Raw genomic sequence first — 16,894 nt, 5'->3', positions numbered from 1 at the left:
TGGGATCCGGGGGGCCGCAGCCCTCGGAGCTCCCTCTGTGAACATGCATCTGCAGGAAAAAAAATCAGGTCTGCGGCTCCCTGAATTCATGGGGGGGTGAAACCACCGCCCCCCCCCCCCCCCGATAAAAACGTTACTGGGTCTGGACCTCGCGTCTCTAAATCTTTCCACAGAGAAGGTATTGGTGCAACGGGATGTAAATGTGCTTTTATTACAATTGTTAATTACACAGCAAAAAGTCGCCACTTACATAAGTCAAAAGGCAGTGCTGACTTCTGCCTCCGCCGAGCTGCAACACCCTCTGGCTGAAGCACAGAAAAGGCTCCCTGTGCACAGCAGGGCTAGGAAGCCAGACTGCTGTCTGCCTGCATTCCTCCTCTGTTGACTCAGCAGGAAATCCTGTATAAACCCATCAAAAGAACAAGGATAGGGACAGACTTATGGGAAAGAGGAGGCAGTTCCTTCCCTGCAAAGGAGATAAAGAAAATGCTGAAAGGCGGCACAATGGGTCAGCTTTATCACACGGGAATCCCATCTTCCTGAATTCACTTCTGCCTGGGGGATGGAGAAGACAAAGGAAAACAATTCCTAAAAACTTATTAAAAAGACAAATACATTTGTTATCCTGAGCGTGCTTTTCACCTCTGAGATTATGAATACCTCTGCTCGGTTACAGCACTAACACTGCTGTCTCTCGGGGTCCCACGCTTGCACGAACGCGCGTAGAAATGGAACAGCAGCAAACTTTAGCCCCTGAAAAATCAGTCTCCATCAGAGAAAGGAGAGGGACTCCTCTAGAAAGGAATCTAGAGCAAGAATTTAACGTAAGCAGGTCAAACTCCTTGGCAGTTTAAAGCCTTTACATTATTACTGCTTTTTCAGTGCCATATTTGGAATAGGAAGCAATTGTAGAATTGTTCCTCATTTTACTCCACATGGGAGCACTTCCCTTTTTCTACTCCATGGATGACGTTTTCCCTGTTTTGAGGTCACAGAGTACTTGCATTTTGTCTTAACGAAGAAACATCCCTTCAAATGCTCACTCTGAAGTGCCTTTGTATTCCGGAAGACATAGTACTGACACGAACAACCACAACATGGCATAGTATTTTTCAGAATTCATAGCAACACCTACCAAACACAGCTCCTACTGCTACATTCAGCCACCCCAGCAAGAAAGACCGTCAGGCAGATACCACCTTCAGCAACACATTCTCTTTGCTTTTTAAGGATTTCACCTACAAACTTAGCATTCCTAGAAAATGTAGCGTATGAATAATTCAGCACGGGTAATGATGGCATCTTAATGAGGCACGATGAGGCCACACAACCTGAATTCCTTTAGTTCACCATGACCAACTCAAGTCCATCTTCTTCACAACCGAGAGAAGCGTGGCCTCACGCCGCAGCAACATCTGCTCTACTTAATGCAAGACAGCACTTATTTATTCAGCTCAAAAGCCTGACAAGCTCAGAGGCAGAACAGTCTTTGTTTATTTGTGAGACTCTCACTTCTCCATCCACAAAAGCTAAGAAACATCACGTCTTTACAGCTCATCCTACGACACAGACGTATCAACAGGGTTTACCTGCCCTAAGGGGGATTCAAGTGAAGCACTTCTCATAACTCATCCCTCTCCACAGGGAAAATGCCAACGACTGCAGAACATCCATTCTGCACCTTAAGCACTAGAGAATGAAACACTGTCACAACGTACTCTGAAGCACCTGCCTCTACGGAGATTAAGCAGAAAATTCCATGCAGATCTCTAACCCGGGAGGTGGTGGGGATATGGACCTTGCAGCTCAGAAGTTATCCAGCTCTAAAGTCTTTGGGTCTGTACAGGGGAACTCAACATAAATGTCACTTGCTCTTGATCACGTCTGCTTCCCCGCCGCCATGGTAATACCACTGAGAAGCCATTACATAAAGCCAGCTCAGACAAAATGCAGGATTTCTGGCAGCACTGTTCAACAAAGGCTAAATCTAAAAAGAGAGTCTCCCTTTTCATTGTTTTTGCTTTAAATAATTTGGCATTAACAAAGGCTTGAGAAGAAGTAGCACCACATTCTGGATGCCGAGGTCCTGGGATAAGCGTGTCTGAAAGATAGCAGGCACTTCTAATTAAAGATACACTGAAAAGACAACAACCTAAGTTACAAATAAAACCACCACTGCATATGCTTTTCATTTAAGCACCAATAAGTAAATATATATACACAGATGTTACGATTCCTACCAGGGAACCCGAAGTTCAAAGCAGAGAGCTCAAGCAGAGAGAAAAGGCAGGTGTCATTACATGAAGCTGAACACAAGCAAAACCATTCCATTCCAAGCCCTTCTGCCACAGGATTTGGAGGCTTTACAGACATAATCTTTTGGAAAAGATATTGTTCCAATCCAAAAGCAAAAAGTAAATGAAATGCAGCTAACACCTTTTTCTGTATTTTCCTGTGCACCACATCACTTGGTGTTTTTGTCCCTTCCTGCAGCACTGCAAGCATCTCTTCATTTTACTGAAATCCTCTTCAAAAAAAAGAAGACAGAACAATCCAACACATCCCCTTTATTCATTTAAAAAACATGGAAGAAAAGTAATAGGGAAAGTTTTAGCAATAAAAAAGGGATCCTGCTTAAAAATCTATAGAACTTGTCTAGCAACATAAACTGATTTCTTTGGGTTAGAGATGACCCCATACAAAACCCCAAATTCAGAACACTCACAGTGCAGGAGAGTCTGGCTACAGACCACTTTTCTACTTTAGGTTAAACTCTTCCTTAGATTCATGTATCCCACTGCTACCAGCTTCGACATAAGTAGAATACGTAGCCCTCACAGTAATATTTTCCTTAAATGGTAATGGATATGTTTTAGCTTTCAGGCAGAAAAACACTCTGGGCCATGTTAGAAAGAACTCTAGGGTCACAGAGACTTATGGCTGACTCTTTAGAGCAAACTTAGAGCAGACTGCACAGCAGTTATACAAGCAATTAAGAAAAAATCTCTTATTTGGCATTTCTCTATCAATATCTCTTGGGCCTGTGACGTGAAGGTCATTCACCGTTAAGCAGATATAACGTATGCCAATGGGTTCTGCTTGGCTGAGATGAAAGACTTTCATGCTCCTGAATATAAAGCAATGAACAGTGTTTCCAGCTGTCCCTGAAAGGCCTCATCCTCTTCCCATCACAAAACTTGGCTCTTCAGCATCGTCTTCCTTCTCTTCCTCCTCTTTGCTATCCTCTTCATCATCGTCGCTGCTGACTCGCTCTTGAGATTGATCAGGTTCTAAAAACACAAACAGTATGAATTGATAACATATTCCCATGTGTCTTCCTTGTTAAGTATTTCACAACAAAATAGTCTCAGGTACTAAGCAAACGTGTATTAGGTCATGCTAATTAGTACGGATGGATAATGTATTCCCATGTGTCTTCCTTGTTAAATATCTCACAACGCAGTAGTCCCAGATACTAAGGAAACATGTATCAGGTTATATTAATTCTACCGAGCGATGTAGAGCTCAGAATATCAAATTCTCCCTTGGAGAAATATTCCCTTACCTCCAACATTACCACTGTGCCAAATCCATCATTAAACAACTCCACCTCCTACGGAACATTATTTCAAAGGGAGGTAGTCAAACGCTAAAGTGATAGATGATCTCATTCCCAATCTCACCTCTGCATGTCAGCATGAACTTTCAAGTATCACAGAGAACTGTTAAAGAATGCAGGCACTGGGAAGCCACGGGCAAGACTCAGTATATTTCTATACCTATCCAAGTTTACAGAAACTCCACAAGGTGCCATGAACTTTTACAGACTGTTTGGTATGCTGCAAGTATAGGACTCGTTAAGATACGTGTAAGATTAACGACAGTCACAGAACACTTGTGAAGCCTGCTAAAAGACCAGAAAACACCTACTAGAAATAACGGATAATGAAAATTAGGTATGGCATAAAGTGGGACCTGAATCGAATAGCCATTCTTCTGCCCCCAGCAGCTCTTGTACCTTTACTGTTTCTCAGGCCAAGTCACATTCAGCTCATGCTCTGACCAGTTACATGTAGGATTTAGGATTAGTGGTCTGATGCCACCGCGTGGTGAAGTTCCATACTTTCATTTTTTATTAGGGGTCTGTACAATAATGCAACTTTAACAGCTGACCTTATTTAGCGCCAACCTCTATTCTTAATGTTTTTACTACATCAAAGGTGAAAGATGCCACCTCAGAGGTTTTATTTATTCATTCAAAAAGGAAGGTAAATGCCTGCCTGCCACATCCAACAAATACACTTCGATTAATTTGGAAAAACACTGAGATCTCAACCCAGGGCACACAAAACCAGAAAAAGACAAGCCTGTTCTCAGTAGACTGAAGATGGCTATCAGTGGCTTTGTTGCCACTGATACTCCAGTCCACTGATTTTTTAATTATTATTATTCTTTTAAATAGAGAACCACAAACTGTAAAGAGCTAAGAAGCATTCTAAAGACAGAGGAGTTTGGATTCTGGCTTCCAGAAGACGACTTACTTGTGCCGAACTAAAACACTCCAGCCCAACAACTGGTACGTGGCAGTCCCACACCACAGTGCCAGTCCCTGATCCAGCTCCCCTCTCTCCCAGCCACTCCCTAAAGGGATGGGTATTCTGTTTTGTTCACTCAAAGTGAACAAAAGTATGTTGACTCATACTTAAATTCTCCTCCCAGTCACAATTCATAAACAAGTAGCTGTAAAAAAAAAACCCCAAACCAAAACACAACACCAAAAAAATCCACTCTGCTACATTCACTTGCTGTCACAAGTAAAATTAACCTAATGATTAATTTGTCCTCCCATGTTTATATGGGAGGCTGGCAGTGGTTCAGTTGAAACAGATCCAACTCTGAAAAGCAAAGCAGAAATAAGGTGGAACTGTCAGACAAGTCACTGTTCCAGCAGAATTATCAGAAACTGTTGTAACTTTAAGACTAAGAATTACTGCAGAGTTAGTGTGCAAATCCACAAAGGACAACTACTTGAAAGAGTAAGCTAAAATACTCACTGAAAGGAAGCAACGAGTATTCAGAAGTTTGAGCAGACAGTTACACTGACACTGCTGAACATTAATTTTGAAGACTGCAGGAGAACAGAGGCAGTCAGGTTTTTCACGTTTATTTCTATGCGAAATAAAAGTTGGGTGGAACAGATGGCACCAAGGTGGCTCAATTTCTTACACACAAAATCGTAACTCAGTTTCTTGCTGTCCAAGCTGTGCATTTTTTCCACCTGTTTTCCCATACACATTCAAAATATACTTAAAAAAAGAACAGCCTTTAACAATACTGCCTTTTTTAGCAGAAGATGTTCTAAATCTGCAGTTTGTCAAAATAGCTGGGGCAAAGCATCCACAATCAACAAACTCAGATTCCAATGTTTGCTGTCCAAAATTTCCCCTAATAAAGGGAAAATATTCACAAACAGCCAAGTTATGTGTAAGACTAAATCTCAACATAGATGGCTTTCAAAGAGGACTTTTGAAACATTAGCTAAAACAACAAGCCTAAGGCTCAGTCTTCCTATCCACGTATCGGGAATGCTTGTGGGGGGCGTGGAACAAACCCTTCTATGCTCCAGTTAGGGAACAGAACTAAGTCTCGAAAAAAGAAAACTAAATTTCACTGACCTTTTCCCTGCTTCTTTTGTTCAAGTTTATTCTTCTTAGCTTGCAGTTTCTTCTCTTTTAACTTCTGGCTATAAGGCAAAGAAAAAAAGACTCTTTTGCAAATCCAACATTGTAAAGCTTCTGTACATTCATACACTGATAAAGGACATATTACAGACATCTTGGAAAAGCAGACTTTAGAAGAGAAGTTCATTTTAAATTTGGCCTCAACTGAAAATTCAGTGAGAGCAAACTTAGACACAAGATCAACAGAAACTTTTCTATGTTGTTTTTAGTGTAATGGAATTTTTTTTAAGAAGTCTTCCATGACGCCACTGCAACCAAAACTATGATACGCAAGAATCTCCAAGAACACAGAAGGAACGAAAATGAAACTGCCCCTACATTTTAGCTACCTAGCCTAATAAACAAAGGAGAAAATGGTGTCAAAACCCAGACTGCTGGAACTGAACATTGGGGGAAAAAATGAAGTCATCACTAGTAATACATATTTTAATTGGGAAAAAAAAAAAAAGAAAAGCAGTATGCTTTGACCTTCATCTTTGGCTGTACTTCATCGATATGTTGGGCCCTAGGAGTAACATTAGGAGTAAGAGGGAATTTCAGTTCATACAATCCAGTTCTGTTTGCCTAGCAAAGGTAACCAGGCAATCTAATGGCAGACACAGGGCAGAGCAACCTGGGATTCATGTTCCTCTCTCAACACCATAAACGAATTCTCTTGAAACAGAGAGCCCAGTACTGTACCTGTTAGGTCAGGACAGAAGAGAAAGGGTGGTGAGGGAAGTCAGAGGGGCTCCTACAGGGCAAAGCCGCTTGTTACCCACACCATTAGACTACAGAAGGGGGACAAGGAGGTGTTAGAGTGTTTAGGCAGCATTTGCTGTTTGAACAGTTGTTCTCCATCTCAGCCAGCGAAAAGGCAGCAGGCCAGATCTGACTTGCCGGCCATCTGTTGGACCACACTAAATTAAAGTAAGATGGCAACAGTGTTTGTGTTGTGCACTTTTGTGCTAATATGCCAGTGAGTCACTTTGCACAGGCCTTTCAGCAGCAACTCTCAGCTACAAGATGTAAAACTCTCATTCTCAAAGAAGCAAGAGAGAGGCTGCTCAGGGTCAGACCCTCTGAAAGAGCTGAGCCATGATACCCTGCTATTTCTGAAAGGTATGGTGGACGCAGACTGTGGAACTTAAATTCTTGTATCGCTGCAGTACAATGCTCAGACTATTTCTTGAGAGCATCAATCTTGTAACTGTTCCACTTTGTCTAAAACTTAAGAGAAGGATGGATTTAATATTTTTTAATTTTTCCATCTAACTTACTAGACGTGACCTGCCAGACATTTCAGTGAAGTAGGTAGAAGCGGCTACTGATTTTAACAATACCGCACCCATCAGTGGCCTTTTCAGTATTCACAGACAGAACTGGATTAGTCACATTGACAGCGTATGGAGGACAGCATCAGGCCCCACCATGCTCTGCTAGTCCGAATCCATATGCGTACCCATTAAGCGGCACCCATTTTTGCACTTAAGTTGCTTGGTGTCAGCTGTTTCAGATATTTACTTAAGCCAGATGTACATACAAACCTTTCCTGACATTGTTATAACAAATATGCAGCAAGGCATGTTGCAGGCAACACCACAGTGTCAGCAAAAGCTGCTCAACCCGTCAAAAGTTATCCTGCTAGTGATGGCACGGAAAATAAACCATGCCAGCAAAGCCTGTCAAGTTTACAGCTACCTTTAGAAACCAAACAATGACATTTACAAAATTAATTTCCACAGCCAGACTTCTCAGCTGATAGATGCAGACACAGAACGATAGCATTTATCCAAAACATGCAGCTACAGATGAGGCACAGGGCATGAGGGTTTCCATGTCAAGCCTCCTGGGAACAATCTGCCCTTACCGCTTCCTTCTGCGTTTTGCTGTTTGTTCTTCTGCAATCATCTTATTCCTCTCCAGTTTCTTCTGGAATTCCTCATCTAGTCTTTGCTGTAATTGATCACACGTCATACTTTGGTCACAATCTAAATTAAAATACTTCTTTTAAAAGTCATGTCCTTTTAGGGAGAAGCCTTTTAGCAAAATACAGAAGGGAGCTTTGCCAGATTTTGTCTGGCTTCTTCTTTATACAAAAGCCATATTCCTAGGGACAACTTCTGTACAGACAGCATTCTTAACCTGCAGCCTGAGCCAAACATTGAAGCCTTTAGAGGGAGGAATCCTCACCAGAACAGATGAGGGAGGTTGGGCTTCTGCCCTGAAGAATATTTCAGTAAAAACAAGAGAATAATTTGAGACACAAACATCAACATACGGATCAAAGGACTCATCTTGGCCAAGAGAGTATAACAGTAATGCTCTCTGAAAGAGGTGCTATTCTACTCGACCAAGACTTAAAAGAAAGAGATCTGAACTCTGTGCACAGGCACTTGTTTTGATTCTGTCTGTGCAAGACAGTGATACTAGGGATTTCTAGTTTTTAAAGCATTTTCAAACCAACCTGAGAACACACACATTCACATGCGGTCTTACTGTGTGCTAGGACCCCAGTGAACAGAGAAGATGGAGCATGTCTGACACAAAGCACCAAAACGTTTCAATACTGACAAAGACGCCACATAGCACATACTCCTACAGTTTCCTCTGATAAGGGGTGGTTCGGAACTGAATTATTTGTACATGACTTTAAAAGAAAAAAAAAGATTGCAATGAACACCAAATAGTCGGGGGGGTGTGGAATTATAAAGAGTCTTGCTGACCTTCTCAGCCATGGCATCCATGAAATCTTGCCTCTGGTATTCTCGCCGACGAAGGTGTCGGTACACATGAAACTCCCCACTCCCAGCTCCAGCACTGGAACCTACAATACGAGTGAGTTAGTCTACTAGAAAATAATGTATACTAGATGCTCACAAATGACTACAGCTAGATGCTGAGGGACAAGACACATGAAAGGGCGCTGTAAGATGAAAATCTACTAACAACACATAGAGAGAGCGTGTCACCATTTTATGTAAGCTCAAATCACTCACAATCAAAAGCCAAAGTGAGCTGCAAAACCATACGCTTATGGGTCACTGCAGTTTCTACTGGTCAATTACTCCCCTGGAGAGAATCCAGTCTCAGCTGGACATTGAGGCAGTAAAAGAACTAGAGATCAAATGCACACCCCATTCTCTTATAGGCAGAGGTGAGCTAAAACATCCTACTGAGGCCACTTCTGACTAATTTTCAGCATCTCATACAAAAAAAATAAAGGTCAACAGAAAGGTGATAAACCCCATCATATTATACTTTCCCATGCAAGATAGATACCACTGACAGCTTTTGACCATTTCTTCATAACTGAAATCCCTATAGCTCTCTCTTCCTGGCATCAGTCTGCATGTTGAAGTCTCACAGGAGCTTTCAGCATTGCATTCCGTTCTCTTCCTCTGTCTCCTGTGCCATTTCTCAAAGCAAAGCACACAAATACACGCCTCAAAGAAGACACCTAGTAATTAAAACATGGCAGCTGGGACTGCAATAGGGGTGTTCTTAATACCAACAGAATCCCAGCACGTCAGGTGCTCCCAGAAAAACAAGACAGTTCAACTCAAGCACACAGTAAAGCTATCTGAAAAAGCCATGAGGGAATTACAATAAGCAGAACAGTTTATTCAGAAGTGTATAAAAGCTTTAGTCCAAGATCAATTATTCTGAAATAAGAACAAGTCAGCCTCTAGAAAGGATCATTAATAAGGATGAAGGTCCCAAAGAAAGACAGAACTTCTACACGCAGATACAATTTATACCACAACTAATACATTTAATCCCTGCAGGTAAAAGTAAAGTGTAAGCAGAATACTTGGGTCGTGTTCCTTGCATAGCTGCCAGCTCCCCACCTGACCACATACAATCATATCCGCTGCACACGTCTGCTTCTCACTGCCTGAGATTCAGACTCAAAGCAGTTAAAAGAGGGACTTCATCATTATAAGTTTCCAGAGCACTCTCAGATCCGTGGAAAGGACAGATTTACTTATCATCATTTACTTGTCATCACCAGAGCAGCAGCTTATTTCATTGCACAGAGTCCACGTGCTGGAGTGCCACAGGCATTGTTCACTTTGCATTCTGACAACAAGCAGAAAAGTGGAACCCCAGCACCAAATAAAACTTGAAAAAGCAACTCTCGAAGCACATTTCATACCTCTTTTCTCCAGCAAAATGAGCAACAACAGAAAACCGTCTCTGGCCTTTTCTGTTAAAGACTTTTCTACGTTTAATGTTGCTGACCCTAGAGTTATTTGAAGAATAGTATCTTTACCCATCACATCTCTAACGAACTCCGGGGGAGGTCGTGGTGCCCATTCATTCAGTTTTTCAGGAATTGGTACAGTCTTTTCCTGCAAGAACAAACCAACCAGTCATCAGTATCTTCTAGGAGCAAAGTCTGCAATTTTAACACACTGTGGTATATGTCTGACAACAGCCTCTTCCATCAGCTGACAGATCTCAGAAGGAGCACACCTGTAGTAATTTCTTCACACATAGGGACCAGGAGCAGGCAGAAAACGAGAATCAGAAGGTATCCTCTCTTTCCCCCACATTTAGGCCTGCAGGTCAACAAACCCCAGGAGCATTAGGAGTGTCTGTGCTTCTTTTCAGCATGGAAACTAGAAGGAAGCAAGTCAGCACCTCCAAGCACTCGCAGAAACTGAGTACACTCCCGCTACCAGTAGTCTGGGAAGTGATGAAAGGCATTTGTGCACCTTCCATGCCAGATCTACGGACGACAGGGAAGAGCAGGGAAGGGAGAACACATGGTGCAAGGTCAGAGGAAGAACACGGTGCGGGGACGTCTCAGCCTCCTCCAGCACACACAGAGGGAGGGTGAGAGTCTCCACCTGGCAAACACCTCCTCCTCAGGACAAGGATCAAATCACCCAGTTAGAGGAACCAGGGTCATGCTCCTCCCCATTACAAGCAGCGGGCAGAGGACAGACGAGCGGGCAGAGCACTGACGGGCCAGTCCTCCCCCTGGGTCCCCAGAGAAGGGTCTCTCCCCTCACGGCACCCCAGGAAAGATGGGTCCCTCTCCCCTCACGGCAACCCGGTGTGTGTGTATGGGGCGGGGGGAGTCGGCCTCTGTCCCCTCACAGACCCGGGGAAGGGGGAGGCGGTGGTGGTGTCGATCCCTCTCCCCTCACGGAGCCGGGGAGGAAGGGGGTGGTGGTCGGTCCCTCTCTCCTTACAGAACCACGGAGGAGGATCGGTCCCTCTCCCCTCACAGACCCCGGGGGTGGGGGCTTCGGTCCCTCTCCCCTCAAGGACCCAGGGAGGAGGAAGGGGGGGGGGGGGTGTCGGTCCGTCTCCCCTTACGGAACCGAGGAGGAGGAAGGGGGATATCGGTCCCTCTCCCCTCACGGACCCCGGGGAGAAGGAAGCGGGGGCTCCGTCCCTCTCCTCTCACAGAACCGGGGAGGAAGAAGGGGGGTATCGGTCCCTCTCCCCTCACGGACCCTGGCGGCGCGGGGTATCGGTCTCCCCTCTCCCCTCACGGCCCCGCCGCTCCGAGCAGGGGCAGAGGCCCGGCGGGTGCCCTCACCGGGTTCCTCATGAGCCGCTCGAGGCGGAGGCGCTGCTCCTCGGCGGCGCTCCGCGGGATGACGAGCGGCTGCGGCTCCTTGCGGGGCCGGGGCGGCCGCGGGGCTGAGGGCGCCGCCATGCTCCAGCCGCCACCGCGCCCCGCCCCGCCGCTGACGTCACGCCGCGCGACGCGCCCGCGGGCCTGCGGGGCTGCCGCGGCCTGTCATGGCGGCGGCTCCCGGCCTGCGGAGGCCAAGCCGCGCAGTGAAGGGAAGGCACGGTGTATAAGGGAGTCCCGCGGGGAAACGGGCGCCTGACGGGCCCGCCAGGCGAAAGCAGGCAGCGGCGCCCGTCAGCCATATGCCCCGGCCGCCGAGGGTGGCTGCGGGCCCTGGCGCAGCGTTGCTGGGGGCTGAAGTCGGCCCCTGCGTCGCTTCTCCCAGGTCCCAGCTGTAGGTGTGGGGCCCCCTTCCCCCGAAAGCTGCGTTTGCTGGAGCTCTGATTTCCCCTCTCCCCCCCCCAAGCACGTTCTCTGGGCTGCAGCGAGTGCAGGCTGTCCCCCACGGGACCCCTTAGCAAGGCAGCTCCGGCATCTGCCCCACTCTGGCCAGGCTCTGGGCTCAGGCCCTGACAGCAGAGCCCCGAGGAGGGTGAAAATGCAGTGCATTTCGCACTGGCACCCTCAGCCCTGCCAAATCTCTTCCCCGTGACGGTGTAATCAATATGGGACTTCCTAGTGCCTCCCCGGCAGGCTGCCTGCACCATCTGTTCATGTCACTTTGGTAATTAACCAGCGCTGCCTGCGCTGCCCGCAGGCTTTGTCCGCTGACAGTGATGAATGGCAGCATGATTCCCCACGGCGCGGCCTTGCCGGGCGCTGGAGAGGCAGGCAGGTAGCAGAGGGGGGATGCTGCGCCGTCTGCATTCGTATTCACTCCTGAGCTTTGCAGGAACAGTGCCTGGACCAGCTGAGGGCTTGTATGCCCAGATCCACCTTTGTCTGACAGGGCTGGAGGAAGCCGTGAGTGGGGAAGAGGAGCTGGAGCTGGCTGCCATACAGGCTTCCTCTGCAAGCCAAATTTCTTGTCGAGCTGCTGTGGCCCTACAGAAATGGCATGGCATGTGCTCGGGCTGTGCGTGCGTCAGAGAATTAGCTAGTAAAGGTCAGCTGCAATGGAAGAGGGGCATAAGCCTTTGTGTAGTTTATGGAGATAAGCTGGAGCGGTGAAGTTGGGCTCCAGGTTTCAGACAGCTTCGTGCTGTGCATGTGGAGAGGGTGACAGAAAGGGGAACAGAGAGCTTGGGAATGGCTCCTTCTGAGATTTACGGGTCATTTCTATGACCTGAATTTATTAAGCCCCCATGCTCTTCCCCCTTCCGTGAAGAAAATCGGAGCTGATCCTCAGGTTCAGCCCTATGTTTACAAAAGACTTTTCAACCTCTGCTGAGGTTGCTATGGAAATCACAGTAGTTTATGCCTCGTGTTTGTCTTACCAACCTGATTTGTAAAAGAATGGTGTGAATTTAGTGTTGGCTGAGTTCCCAGCTGGCTGCGCTGGCCCTGGAAGGCATCCTTGCAGTCGCAGCCCTGGTTGGAGCAATGCAAACAGCTTCCCCCATGCTGTCTGCCAGCTCACGAGCTCCTGTGCCCGCGGCTCTCCCAGCCTTGGGTCCTCTTCAGCCCACCAGGACAGAAACCAGATAGTGCCAGCCTGTACTCAGCCCCTCCCAGGGCGACACCAGCTCCATTTGCAGAGACCGGGGCAGATACATGCCCCCGTCCCATCTCAGTCACTGCAGAACAGGTTTTAGAAGCAGAGTTGCTGCAAATCAGTTGAGTTTCCTCTCCTCTCTGCTCTGCTGAGTCCTCAGCACAACACAGGCCAGTTCAGCTCACTAGCCCGTAAGGTGTCACCCTGTTTCTTCCTCCTTGCTGTCATGGCCACCTCTCCAAAACACAGCTTCCAAAAGCGGGGGTGTGAGTGATGAGCTGTCAGGTCTCAGCCCTCTCATGCCAGTCCCCATGGGAGGAAGGCAGAATGGCAGCCGTGCCCACAGACATTGTGACAGCCCAAGGGCTGCGGGGAGCAGCTGGGCAGCTCAATTCTCTTGCCCGAAGCGTGGCTTGTGCCAGCGACAACTCACAGCCCCGGGAAACAACAGGCAGTTGCCTGTCATCCAACAGAGCCCACACAAACAGCGTGGGGAAAGAGACCTGGGAGCATCTCACTCTCAAACTACCTGTCTAGGGAATTGGTGCAGACTCTTGATGTATTATGCACGTATTACTTTTAAAATATATCTATCTGAGGAGGGAGGACAAGACTATTACTTGGGTCATACAAAAATAGGAAGTATTTCATCGTGCCATTAAAAAATACAAGGCCCATGAAATCAGAGTGCTGGGCTGGGATCTGGGCAGAACTGGGCTTACTGCGGACAGGTGATTTGCATTGGGACAGGGAAGTGTTTTCATAGTTCAGTGCAAACCAAACGACAAAATTCAGCTCCCTGATCCGTATCAAAGAAGCTCATTCGTTTTTCAGAGCAAAGGCATTCTGAGTTTTCCTACCGAAGGGATCCTTCTGGAAGCACTGTAAGCCTTTGCTGAGAAAGACCCTGCGTGTCAGGCAGGCAGGAGCAGCCGTGCACAGCTCAAACACCCCTGTGAAACGCGGGAGGCTGTGCTGCTGAAATCCCTTCACATTTCTGCCCTCTTCATAGTATCTGCCAGGGTGCAGCTCAGCGCCAGCATCCCTGCAGACCAGTCCTGCTCCATCCCCGGGGCAGACGATATCACTGGCACGCGATCCAGCCCAGCCCACACGCTGAGGCTGCTTTCCCCTTGTTTCACTGCTAGATCTCTGTGTTTGATGCAAAGGGCTGTTGCATCCTGCCCCTGCCCTCCCAGGAACCCTGTGAAAGGAAAGGAAAGCATGTTTTCCAGCAAGACTAATGCTATAATTAGTCAATTTGCTAATATGCTGAGGTGTGAACGGCTTACGGTGAGGCAGGAGGAGCAGCTGTCCCACAGGCACAGCCCTCAGTGCCTGCCTTGCGGGCAACGAAGGAGTCGTCCATACGGAGGGGCTGTCACCTCCCCAGCTCCCGATGGATGAGCTCTCCAGGACCGGTGAACAGGCTCTGGAGACTTTTGGGGAGGGAATGTTTTTGTGAATGGATCATGACACAACCGTGGCCTGATTACAGAGCTGAGCAGCTCCCTCCACCCCCCCAAAAGCCATGTGTTAGCTGCGTCTGGAAGCCGTGTCTGTCACGCTGCTTAGCTGTGACAGTACAGTCTGGGACAACGTACCAGTTTTCCCAGGGGATCCTCAGCAGAAGAGAGCACACTAGAAAGACATACAATGGCAGAGTGTGAGGCACTGTGTCCCAGGAGAGACAAAGGCATAGGAGGGGGGAATGACACGCTACGGGGAACTCAGCTGCTAGGAGATGCTAGCACAGGCTTTTGGCAAAGGAGGTCCATCTTCACTCCCCAGGGCTGCTAATTCACTATTATCTGCGCTGCTTCAGGGATGGAGACGTTCTGACTTGCACCAGTGACAAACCAGACAAAGAAAGTAACAGACTGGGAGGAGAGGAAGCCCTGCCCTGTGCAGCCTGGACCCGTCCTCCACCTCCCTCTGCTCAACAGTGAGAAAAATACCCCTCTCCTCCATCCTCAGTGCACTCCGTCGGGCAGAGGCAGTCTGAGCCCAGCCCCAGCTGCCTCGAGATAGCAACGAGGTCTACACATATGACATGACAGCATCCTCCCTCTCTCTTTCTTTTTTTCTGTAGCAAATCCAGCAAAGCCCCAAGCTCATGCTCATATGCTGTCCTTTTTGCAAGTGATTTTATTTTAAAACCGGAACTCAAGTTGTCCATTTGTTTAACAAGTCTCCTTTTTTTTTTTTAAATAAAATTAATTTATTCTACAGAACAGTAAACTCTTCCAGACTCTTCTCTATTTACAAATTAACATTTTTGCTTGCAGATCATTGCTTCCCCCTCCTTTTCCTATCCCGTGACGCAGAAGGTGAAAAATCAGCCAACATCTGAAGGTCTGTAAGGCAGTGCTCCCATCCACAACCACCTGGCCCGTTGGGACCTCAGTGAAGAATGAGAGTGACGATGTCTGTGCTGCATCCGGAGATCCCCCCTCATTCACCGTGTGTGTGAAGGAAGCAAGTCCACGTTAAACCCATCAACCAAGAGCATCTGCCGTCTCCCTGCTGCATGGGCTCCTCCAAGCTGGGTTTTCGCTGTGCTGAAGGAGAAATACCCCTGCCAGAGCAAACTGCTCCCACTGCCCTCTGAAGGGCCATGTGTTCGGGGAGAAAGTAGCATTTGCTGCAGGAATGAGATCCACCAGCCCTTGTCTCATGCATCCGTGGGCCAGAAAGGCAGCTCTCGCATCACAGGAGGAGGCAAGGAGCCTTGGAGACACCTTCCCTGCCCTCTTGAAGCGGGAGACACAAGCGACTCCAGTGCTGGGGACATGCTTAGCTAGCTTGGGAAAGAAGGCACCTAAAAAAAAAAAAAAAATGACCCAACCCCAAACTCCAGGCAAATTCAAGGGGTTTTGAGCTAGGTTGTGGCTTGGCTTGTACCTCTCTTTGCACTAAGTGGTAACTTCTAGCTGGGTATGGTGGGGTCTGCTCTACCTGGAGACCTATCCGGACACTTCAAAGCCACCTCATTCAGGTCCTGCTAGCACTGTCACCCAGGCCTGGCAGCCACACGAGCAGCCAGGAGTCGTGGTGATGGGGAAGACAAGCTGTGTGAAGCAAACCAAGAGGGATGTGCAAGTACTTTGTCTGCAAGCAAAGCTGCCCTTTTGGAGGGTCTCCCACCCCACACGAGGCACGCAATCCCAGTAAGCAGCCTGGCCTGTAAAACCACCCTAAGGGGTCCCATGACCTGTAGGAAAAGCATCGACAACATAGCGCATACCTGGCCACAGCGGGTTTCTGCTCTACGCTCTCTTCCAGGGCTCACCTCTATCGGGGGACCTCCTTTTTCTGCTATAGATGCATGTGCTGCACTGCTCTATCAGAAAGCCACCAAGAAGCAGTGACCGCTGCAGTGCCTGGTCCTTCCCAGCAGCAGTGCTGCTACAGCCGTCACTGGCAGGGTTTGACATCTGCCAGGGAGGGACTTCAGCCATCGGCCAGGGCAATCCTGCCTGTTGCTGTAGTCAGCCTGGCCTGGCCCCTCCGTGTCGGCTGGCTGTTCACCCACCTGGCAGCAGCCCCATTCCTATTTCTATTTCTCTAAGAAAAAAAAAAACAACCAAACCAAACCACAACCAAAACCTTCAATAGCATCTACTGAAGATGTGTAGTGTTTTCATTCCCAGGAGCCCAGCCAAGCACCTTGCACAGCGAGGCTGCCCCTCACCTCCAGACACAGCCCCTGGCCTCTGTCTGACCCCCCTGAGACATCCCGAATGACTGACAACTGATGCAAAGTGGGGGTGTTGTCATATTTTTCAAGGTTTGCCTTGAGCAATGGAAAATACTGCCCAGCTGCGGTAGAGAGAAGGCAGAAGGCTGAGCTGATGCCTTTGTGGAGAGCTTAGGTTTCGAAAAAGCAAGGAAGAGAGGGAGGAAGAAGGGGGTTATCCAGGG

General features: G+C 47.8%; 1 protein-coding gene across 1 annotated transcript; it reads right to left on the bottom strand.

The window, feature by feature from the left end:
• Nucleotides 1–2,550: 2,550 nt before the first annotated feature.
• Nucleotides 2,551–11,397, bottom strand: PRKRIP1 (PRKR interacting protein 1). Its single transcript, XM_050909142.1, has 6 exons — nt 11,278–11,397; nt 9,997–10,075; nt 8,447–8,547; nt 7,591–7,676; nt 5,676–5,743; nt 2,551–3,290 (listed from the first exon to the last, which is right to left on the bottom strand). The coding sequence occupies exons 1-6, from the start codon at nt 11,395–11,397 to the stop codon at nt 3,175–3,177; spliced, it is 570 nt and encodes a 189-aa protein (XP_050765099.1). The 3' UTR covers nt 2,551–3,174.
• Between the last annotated feature and the right edge of the window lie 5,497 nt (nt 11,398–16,894).

Source organism: Gymnogyps californianus, chromosome 20 (genome assembly GCF_018139145.2).
Source record: "Gymnogyps californianus isolate 813 chromosome 20, ASM1813914v2, whole genome shotgun sequence".
In the NCBI taxonomy this organism is placed as follows: Eukaryota; Metazoa; Chordata; class Aves; order Accipitriformes; family Cathartidae; genus Gymnogyps; species Gymnogyps californianus.
The sequence above is the reverse complement of the archived record's forward strand: the minus strand, read 5'-3'. Positions and strand labels throughout refer to the sequence as shown.

Excerpts from the sequence above, each read along its gene's own strand:
- PRKRIP1 (XM_050909142.1), bottom strand. The coding sequence starts at position 11,397 with ATGGCGGCGCCCTCAGCCCCGCGGCCGCCCCGGCCCCGCAAGGAGCCG. Across the intron at positions 8,548-9,996 it reads GTTCGTTAGAGATGTGATGG|GTTCCAGTGCTGGAGCTGGG; the intron begins GTAAAGATACTA and ends CTCGTATTGTAG. Across the intron at positions 5,744-7,590 it reads GCAAAACGCAGAAGGAAGCG|CCAGAAGTTAAAAGAGAAGA; the intron begins GTAAGGGCAGAT and ends TTTGCCTTATAG.